This window comes from Cyprinus carpio, chromosome A8 (assembly GCF_018340385.1).
Source record: "Cyprinus carpio isolate SPL01 chromosome A8, ASM1834038v1, whole genome shotgun sequence".
NCBI lineage: Eukaryota > Metazoa > Chordata > Actinopteri > Cypriniformes > Cyprinidae > Cyprinus > Cyprinus carpio.
The window spans coordinates 12,274,370-12,284,409 of NC_056579.1; the positions used below are offsets into that span (position 1 = coordinate 12,274,370).

At 38.3% G+C, this 10,040-nt stretch overlaps 1 protein-coding gene across 15 annotated transcripts; it reads right to left on the reverse strand.

Moving 5' to 3' along the window:
* Positions 1 to 536: 536 nt before the first annotated feature.
* On the reverse strand, positions 537 to 9,240 carry LOC109094626 (nuclear transcription factor Y subunit alpha-like). Of its 15 annotated transcripts, none has more exons than XM_019108348.1 (10): positions 9,018 to 9,240; positions 8,269 to 8,357; positions 7,183 to 7,269; positions 6,384 to 6,530; positions 5,954 to 6,085; positions 4,930 to 5,032; positions 4,296 to 4,450; positions 3,171 to 3,344; positions 2,975 to 3,082; positions 537 to 1,433 (listed from the first exon to the last, which is right to left on the reverse strand). In XM_019108348.1, exons 1-10 carry the CDS (start codon positions 9,223 to 9,225, stop codon positions 1,371 to 1,373), a joined length of 1,266 nt encoding a protein of 421 aa, XP_018963893.1. In that variant the 5' UTR covers positions 9,226 to 9,240; the 3' UTR covers positions 537 to 1,370. The 15 variants fall into 15 exon arrangements, with proteins under 15 accessions (XP_018963893.1, XP_018963891.1, XP_018963897.1 ...); XM_019108346.1 differs by having other exon boundaries at positions 4,278 to 4,450; XM_019108352.1 differs by lacking the exon at positions 7,183 to 7,269.
* Positions 9,241 to 10,040: the final 800 nt, after the last annotated feature.

A 10,040-nucleotide genomic window follows, 5' to 3' on the forward strand; every position in this document is an offset into this window, starting at 1 on the left:
CTTTAAACAGTTCTAATCGAAAACGACTAATATTAACGTTATAATGTTGAGAGGTTATAATGTTGATAACATTATTAATCCGAGTTGAATATAGTTTGAGAAATTTATTCTTCTCAAAACTTATTCAGAATGATAACGGGAAACAAATACAGTTAAATTTAAATTTACAGTTGACACAAAAGTAAATTTCTATAAAAAAAAAAAAAATCTGATATAATTTACTATGTGAGACACAAAAGGTTGCATCTGTTCCATACAATGAAAGCAAACGGTGAGTGAGATTAACATCTTTTTTTGCAATCCACTAAAGAAAGTCATACAAATCTGAAACAGCATAAAGATTACTAAATTATTATAAATTTGTCATAATAGCAAGAATTACTGAGCCCCAGCCCTGTGGCTGAGAGCCACTTCTCTGAAATATCTGATTTCAATCACAGCTAGATAGATTAAACACTGAACTGTTTGAATTTGGATCATTTACAGCTTTCTTGTGCTCACACAGTTTATAATAATAAAGACAAGTTTACAAAGCATGATCTTTCACAATGCGTTTCGCACAATTTTTATCAAAATACAGGTTAGATGACTTCAATGTCCAAGACAATTCAATTTGCACTTCCAAGTATGAACTACATGAGCCAGGAAGACAGTGACTGAATACACAAACCTCACTCAAATCACAAATGATTGTTGTATCAAAACACTAATGACTTCATGTTATGGGTGAAACCTGTACAAAAGCTTGGGAAACAAGAACACCCTATATGACTGGTGCTTCCTTGGTGACGAGGGCCGATTTCCAAAAAATTTTGCCCTTTTTGCCTTTATTGTTTTCCCAATGCACTTTTCCCCACGCCAAACATTTACAATACACTCAACAACACCACAAATAGCTTGTAAGAGAAACCTACATCATTTCCATGTAACAACTCACTTATAAGTACATAGGGCTGACAAGAACTGTCCATAATGTTACAAAAGTAGTAAATCAAACAGACTGCTTTGGTCTTCATTCAATTAATTGCAGAATATTCTTGTTTGTTCTACTACCTTTGAAAAACATTACGGTAAATGAGTAATTTCTAACTGCGTATTCGCAGTCTCTCTGTGGGTCAATTTAAGCTTTGCTATGTATTTGCTTTTTAAACAGCAAGCTGAATTCATTACGCTGTACATTAACAGTAATGTGTGTCCTCTGGAGCAATACAGAAGGGCCCCTCTTTTCAGTGGAAGACATGAGACAGGAGGAACACAGGCCATGATGAATTAGGACTGTCTGTTAGTGTTGCGTTGGAGACGGTGATTCGCACTGGTGTAAATTTGGGCCTTCAGAGTCACTTTAAAAACACACAGTAAGAGTTCTAGTGCTATGACACCCGGATCATCTGGGCAACAGCCTCATCTCCAGTCTGGTTCTGGTCCTGTTGCTCCTGCAGGGGAACGGGAGAGGAAGAGGGTCAATCATTACCCTCACGCCTAATTCAGATATGCTTCACTCAGCACCTCTAGAACACATTTCACTCACAAGTGTTTTCACTAGGGTTGGGACACCAGGATATATAGCAACAAGAAAAACACTGAATAACCAAGAAAAAACAATGAAAGGTTCATGTTTACCAAGCGGTCACATCATGGATTTCAGGGAAACGGCAGCTATTTAGATTTCTGTTCTAAAGAACTGTTTAACGTTACAGACTTCATAGCAGATATCTGTTCTTTTCTAGTCAGGGCAGTATCTGGAAATATTTTTAAATCCCAAAACATTTATGAGTAAAAATGACTTGACAAGACTTGATAAACAGGAACATGCATCACAAGACATTGATGTCAACGCTGATTTTCAGCAGCCATTAGTCCAGTCTTCAGTGTCACATGATCCTTCAGAAATCATTCTTATGTGTTGATTTGGTGATCAAGAAACATTTCTTATTATTATCAATGTTGAAACAGTTGTTCTGCTTAATATATTTGAGAGACATACATTTTTTCAGGATTCTTTGATGAATAAAGTTGAAAATGTAGGTGAAATACAATTTGTAACTTTTTAAAAGTCTTTACTGTCACTTTTAATCAATATAATGCAATCTTGCTGAATAAAAATATTGATTTTTTTTCTGGAAAAATTAATAAAAGAAATAGAAAAAAACTTACTGATTTTAAATGTTTAACTTTAGTCTAATTTGGTTGCAAACTTGTTAACCTTTTGGCAGTCAGTCAGAATGTTTATTCAGAATAAAAATCACAACATGACAAAAATGGTATGAAAGCCAAGCACAAGGACAGAACCAGATCCAATCCAAACAAAAAACAACAACAGGAATGCTTCCTCAAAAGAAATATAGAAAACAACATCAAAATATATATATTCAAACAAATCACATGTTTCTTTTAAACTGGTCCCTCAAAAAAAAAAAAAAAAAAATTTTCATGTTTTTTCGATAGTGTCTTCATAATTGAAACTGACAGAGTTTGCCAATAATATGGCTTGGATCAAACAGACAATCACGTGATAAAGTCAGTCACATCGCGTTAGCAATTCTTAGTCCTGAAGAGCTGCATCAGTATAATGCAGTGTTTTCATCCTGATTGTGTCATGAGATTATCTTTGTCTTGTTAAATATGGCAAAACAGGAAATCCAAGTTCAGATAGACAGGTCATAAAATACCACACAGCAGATTTAGCAGATCATGCAGTCTGTAGACACGAATGCTTAACTAGCGATGAGACATGATGGGACACACTCAAGCAGCCAACACGCACAGGAAAAAGCAGGCGGTGATGCGTGCAAGAGCAGCCAATGACAGCATGTCACACAAAGAAAGGAGTGAGAATGAATCTGCTAAGGAGTTCAGCGAGAGCAAAGATGAGCGCCTATGCGAGGGGCGAAGTGTGCTCAGGCAGCCAATGTGAGCTCGCGAGTTCGGTAGCATTGCGTAGGTCTTCCTGCTTGACATGGCCTTGCGCTCTCACCTGCATGGCCAAAGCCATTTCTTCTTTCTCTTTAGGTGAGAAGAACCGCCCCCCGTCACCACGCATCCGCTGCATGGCGTGTCTGTGGCGTGACTCGTGAAGATATTTCTGTAGAAGATAGTAAGGAATCAGCCTGGATATGAGGCATTATTCATGTCAAAATGTCTATTTTGGCATTCAGAAGAGAAAGACTCACCCTTCTTTCTTTAGGGATCTTGCCCTCTGCCTCTAACTTGGCACGAGCTTGGCGTCTCTTTAAGATACGGTGATATTGCTTGGCATTAACATACAGCGGCTCCTCTTCGAGCATCTCGGCCCCTGGCAGTGGGATTCGTTGGATGGCTGGCACAGCACCACCACCCGGCACCATCTGGCAGAGCGGGCAAGAAAGGGGCATGAAAAATTAATTTTAAGTTTGCTATGTTCAAACACATAAATATGTATTTGCAAATGTAACTTCAATCAATCGATCAAATCAAATTTTTAGCAATCCAGTGATCAGTCAAGTGACAACTAATGTAATATGGACTAAAATACAATGAAACACTAACATGAGGAAAGGACACCCACAGAACAGCTGAGTGGATCATTTGTGAAGAGACGACGGGCACATATCACCCTTACACTTGAATCAGTGCTAAAGATTAACACACAGCGGATAGAGGTCGCCACTTTCCACTTGCTTCTGAGTAAATCATCAAATTCTAGGAATCCTGAAACTAGGATTTTTTTATTTATTTTAAGACACTGAATGCTATTATGTATTAAAGGAATCGTTTGTCTAAAAATACTTATTATACTCTGTCATTATTTACGCCCTCATGTTGTTCCAAACCTGTATGACTTTATTTCATGGGAATACAAAAGAAAAAGAATCCTAATCATTTTTTAATTTAATGAAAGTGAAACCAGGGATCCAAGGTGACACAGGACAAAGAAAGTAACATTCACACTTCATAAAAGTGGTCAGTTTGAATTTATATTTGACAATATGGCATTATATTTCAATGCAAATCTATATAATATAATTAAATCTATAATATATATATATATATATATATATATATATATATATATATATATATATATATATATATATATATATATATATATATATATAATTACTTAAACATTTAGAAAAAAACATTTGGGTGAACTATCCCTTTAAGGTAAAATCACTCATATGTCTGCATGTGAAAAGGGCGAGTCCAAAAGAAGGTGATTGAGACCTAACACAGCATGCATACCCCCCACACCTGTGATGCTGAATGAATTAAGGGGATGGTTTAAGTTTGTTAGATACCTCATGGGGAGGTCTTACCATGACCATTCCCCCAGCGTTCACCATGTTTCCAGATACTGGCAGAGTAACGGTAACTGTGCCCTGCCCGCTGTTAGTTGTGGTGGTGTTAGAGGCCCCTGCTGCCTGGACGATCTGAGTGCCTGCCAGGGTGCCTGCTGGGATGGTGATCATGCCTATGGATGGGAGAGAACAGATAGTTCTAACCTGAATAACCTTCAAAACAAAGGTGTTGAATGGTATAATCACTAGGGTTATGTCGATAGACGATAGTATCGAAGATAGTCAAGCTTGATACCATATAAGACCTAGCTGTTTTAAATTTTTTTATATTTAATATGTTAGTTTATCAGTATGTTTGAAAGTATATTATTTAGATTAGTGGTGCTTCCACACTTTCCCTCATGCGCGGTTTAAAACACCAGATATTTATGAAATAACCTATGACAAGTACAGAGAGTCTCTCTCTTGCCCCCACCCACCCGTGCACAATTATATCCTGTATCGTGATCTCACAGACCATATCGCCCAACACTAATAATGACACTTGTTAAAACCCTGACTGATCACCCATTTTATGTTGCTCATATCAGATTTAATGTACATTACTAGAAGAAAGATAAACCAGGTGTAGACATAGTGTGTATTTAAATACCTTGCTGCAGAACTGTGCCATCAGCGTTCACAGGCTGGTATACAATGGTCTGTCCTTCAGCTGTTTGGGCAACCTGCTGTCCATGAACTGTAATCTGCTGCCCCTGTGAAACACAACACAAATTCATTTATACTCTATACAACAAAACCTATGTGAAGTAATAAAATCTGCCTTAAGCCGAGTTCAGACTGCACGATTTTCAAAGTAGTCGGGTCACTGTTCTTTTCACACTGCATGACTATCTTGGCCAGCATTCTGTCGCTGCTGTGTTCACACTGCACGATGGATCGGTGACACAAGGTTTCACACTGCATGACTTTACAATAGGAAGAATCGCCTGGCAGGCAAACTACATTTCACAACCAAACACACGCGAGATGTGACAAGGGAAACAACGCGATATCAAGCATGGAAAACCAGAGTTCTCTCGTGAGACTGGGCTAGCTCAGATGAAACGTCAAACAGACACGGGTGCTCCTGCGAAATTTCTACTAATTTTTCTTCCATTTTTTGGGTCCACATAGACCGAGAAGAAGGCTTTTTCTGAAACGAAGCCATGCTTGCTGATATTGTGGTATATAACTCCTCCCCGAACTCCCCGCTGCTCTGTATCTTGCTCTCTCATTGGCTGTCAGTCATCGCCGACGTAGTTTTCAGTCAGAACACTTTTCACACAGCATGATTTTGAATCGCTGACAGGTCCAGATATTTAGCATGCCAAATATCTCACGGGCGTCGGTGACTCGTCGGCGATTCTCTCAGATCGCGTCTTTGCTCATTCACACTGCGTGATTGTCACTCGCGTGAACGAGCAACGATTTGCCTGTGATTTCGGGCATTTGTCGGCGATTTCTCAAAACCTGTCGGCGAGCCAAAAACTGGGCTAAAATCGTGCAGTCTGAACGCGGCTTTATCGGCTGCACAAACGCTGGGCGTTACAGTTAATAGGGCAGCATTCTCTTAATTAATGTATGATATGATACGAATCATGGGGGGAAAAAAGAGAACAGAGTGTGTTTGAGACCTGATTCTGGCCTGCAGTAATGGCAGTCTGGGGCTGCTGTATGATGATCTGTTGAGTCTGACCCTGCTGACCCTGCAGCTGCAGAGTTTGACCACCCTGCAACTGAATCTGTCCTGGCTGAACCAACTGGATCTACATATACACAAACAAATCAGAAATAACATATCAGATATGAATTTCAATAAGTCAAGAATTCAAGAACAAATATATGTTTGTAAATTTAGACCCTGAAAATCGTCAACTATGTAAGTGTAAAAATAACCAAATTAAAAACAGTCGTCCATTGCTTAATAAAATATGTGCACTGGTAATAAAATTAGCAGAGGGATATTTAGATGATTATACTGTTAAGTTTAATAGGACAATCTATAGATATATTTAAGTAGCTTTCCTCACATTGAGGAGTGTTGACGAGCAGAGCTGCACTTACCTGCTGAAGGCCTTGTGCTCCAGACATGGGCAACTGCATGATTGTCTGGCCCTGAGCTCCAGACATGGCCTGTACCATGATGGGCTGACCTGAGGATGTAATCAGCTGCCCGCCACTCACCTGGACCATCAGCGGCTGACCCTGGACCTGAGCGCACACATACACTGAATGTTAGCATGGGGCCAAAGGGTCAGAAATAGACATTCAACACAATATTAGATTTGCACCATGCAGCTTTAGGCATTGCACGGGACGTATGGCAACATTCATGATAAAACCTGAACAATCAATTTTAATAGCCATGTTTTCTAGTTACTTTATAATAATAATAATATTAATTAATAAGGGCTCTATAAATTGAATGTGATGAGGTAGACAGATTTCAATTCCATGTTTGTATTCTTAATCATGATAATAGTGAGAATCCGCTCAAAGGACAATCATGCAGTTCATCAAAATCCAGTCAGTGCTGTGAACTCAGATGCGTATGATCAGTATTAAGTGGTTATAACATGCAACACACACTGAAGACAAACACAAGTGATCTTATAGTACTGTCTCCTGACAAGATCTTCTCTTCGAGACACATTAAAAGAGGTGAATCCCTTCTCAGAATGTGTCCTGAGCAGGTGCTTTGACTCCACGGGCAGCATGGAACATGGCAGAAAGCTCACTGGACGATCCGGATCACGATTTGTTGTAAGTAAAAGCAAGTCATGCTGGACAAGCTCACATCCTCAGAGACAGTGTGACATGACGCATGCAACATCACAAGCCTGAAGGTCGGAGTTCACACAACTACCTGGAGCGTCTGCACTTGCTGGCCTGTAGCCGTAGCGACGGGTGCTTCTGTTTGCAGCTGTACTGCTGTTACGGTGCCCTGAGCCTGTGGACAGCCCACATCACACCGTTAACAAGGTCTAAAGAATTTACAGATTTTAAGCGTTTCTTAAACCCTTTCAAGGCGGTCTGTTTGGCAAACAACAGTTACAACAAACAACATCTCTTACAGAAATGCATTGCTAATATAGGTTTGCCTTATTTTATACTTCCTAATCTAATCCTCTAATACACACTGTCCATTTCAGAGTAATGTTCTAGATTCTAAACCCCCTCAGTACTTTTTTTTTTTTTGGGGGGGGGGGGGGGGGGGGGGGGGGGGGTACAAATTTTGGCACATTTATGTAACTTGCTGTACCTTCTCGGTGACAAAATAAAGTAAGTGAAAAAAAAAGTTCTAAAATTTTGATTCAGAATTAGTTTTCAATAGAATATTATGTACTAATAAATTGTTCAAAGTAAGACCAGTAACATGTTTTAAGAAAGTAAACCAACATCAATAATTTCATGTGGACAATTTTGCTTCTTTTGTTGACTTAAAAACGTTTAGACTTGATGTCCAGTATGAAATCTAGGTGCTGAAGCAAATCTGTTTGACAAACATTTCTACAATAATAATTCAGCAGCTCCTTTGACAAATAATAAATAAATAAAATAATATAAACCTCAAAGAAAAAGTAAGATTTTCTTTCTGATTCACATTTGCATGATGCAAAACGCACTGAATGTGTTTGTGTCACATAAACCTTGTTTTTATCAGGACTTAGAAAGTTCATTTCAAAGGAGAGAGACTGTAGGCGACTACAAGAACTATTTACCCAGTCCTTTCCTTGAATTGGAAACCACTTCCTGAAGCAGATTACTCTCCTGCTATTTTTAAAAAACTAGTGCACCTGATATACATCTACATACAGAAAAATTTACAATTTAGATAAGTTTAAAAATGCACGGAAAAACAAATAAAAACCACACTCAGGTTTTTATTTTTATTTTTTTATATTAAAGGTATGTGATTAAACAGCAGCCTGTTTATATGGGCTCTTACCTGCTGCTGGATTTGCCCGTTGGCAGCTTGCACCACTATCTGATCCCCACTGGTTGTAGTTGTATATTGCTCCATCTTTCCTTCCTCACCTAAATTGTCATAAAAAAAGAGAGAGAGAGAGAGAAAAAAAAAGAATTCAAGTCCAACGAATGTCTTGCTTATTATTCAGTATAACCAAAACTAGTAGATTTCTATGAAACCAAATGAAGTCTGATGTTGTCCCGAGCTGCAGGTTTGGGCCAGAGGCCAAGTGTATTTTGAGACTGAATGTTTCCTTGTTGGAGGTGCTTAATATTATGAACAGCATATTGCATTACCTACTGAGGGTATGTCTAATTTTTTTTTTTTTTAGCTACAGAAACACAGTAAAGGGCTGAAAAGTTAACAAGGTCTAAAGAATTTACAGATTTTAAGCGTTTCTTAAACCCTTTCAAGGCGGTCTGTTTGGCAAACAACAGTTACTCAGTATTATGAGCAAACCAAGGTAACTAAAATTGGCTAAAATTCAACCTATTTTTTAAATAGTACAAAAAGCAGCCAGCACATTTCCCAAACATTAGCAGGTCTGTCTTTGTTTTGGACTGCACTAACAGTATCACTCATGTCCAGTGCCTGCTCTCGCGCGCTCTCCCTCTCGCATTTACCGATTTGATTTCTGTATTTTTCAGAATTAGTAATTTGGTTGGTCACTGACAAACCAATCCGTGTTGTCAGCTACCATTTCCCTTGGAGCAAGCGCAATCCTTTACCGTTTCTCCGGTTGTCCGGTACCCTTCTGATTGGCTCCACTACAGATCTCAAAAACCCAATCAACACAGTGGTGCGGACAAAATGGCGCAAAATGAGCCACACAGAGAAGAAAGGGGCCAGGCTTGACGCATGTGATCGGCGAACGGAGCCGAGTTTTGCCGAGTAGGAACGATCCGAGTCGGAAAGAATCGAGTGACTGATGCGCATGCGTGGCTAAGCCATATGCTTCCGGTGTGATGTCATCGTGAAAGAAGAGCAGGAGGGACACGTGAGTGTTTTACACGGGCATTGTTTACAAAGTGTCTTCACATAGTATTTGCCATTATATGGTTGTATAAGACTAAAGTTCGTGTATTTTACAAAACAGTAAGGTAAATCTGACCTTTTGTATATGGAAATTAAAACACTCAATTTTATAAATTAGCTGAACTTACATTTGATAAGTGATGTAGAAATAACAGATTTAATGAAATTCAAATACTCTGTTTAACAAATTGGCTTACGTTTGATAAGTGGCATAGAATAACGTAGAGATAACGTAGTGTTAATTTTGTTAAGTGGCATAGAATAACGTATTTAATGAAATAACGTGTTTTTACTTGGCTGAATGTCACGTCACTTTCACGTCACTTTTTCACTTTCACTTTGGCTGAATGTCACTATTTATTATATATAGATATATATATATATATACTTTCCTTACTGATTTCCCATGTATTACCTTGCTTCCCCAATTAAAACTATTGTTTTGTATTGCAAGTTTTCTGAAATGCTATTTTTAAATATGCACATGATGCATGATGCATTTTCCAGAACAGAGAAATCTGAACATTGGATAAAACTAGGTTCAAAATCCTTGTTTTATTTTCCTAAAGGTTCTTATACAGGGATATTTCTTTTAATCACTCTATAAATCAGAAATTGTCAACAGCCAGTAAAAAATATCAATGCCTGAGGAAAAATTATTTTGAGAATGTATTGTATAAGTATTGTATTTGAAAATTTCAGAAGCAAATAGGTGA

Coding starts and splice junctions, on each gene's coding strand:
- LOC109094626 (XM_019108343.2), bottom strand. CDS start 9,225: ATGCGCATCAGTCACTCGATTCTTTCCGACTCGGATCGTTCCTACTCG. Junction 7,270..8,268: donor ACGGGCAAATCCAGCAGCAG/GTAAGAGCCCAT, acceptor GGCTGTCCACAG/GCTCAGGGCACCGTAACAGC. Junction 3,345..4,277: donor TGGTAAGACCTCCCCATGAG/GTATCTAACAAA, acceptor CCGCTCTGCCAG/ATGGTGCCGGGTGGTGGTGC.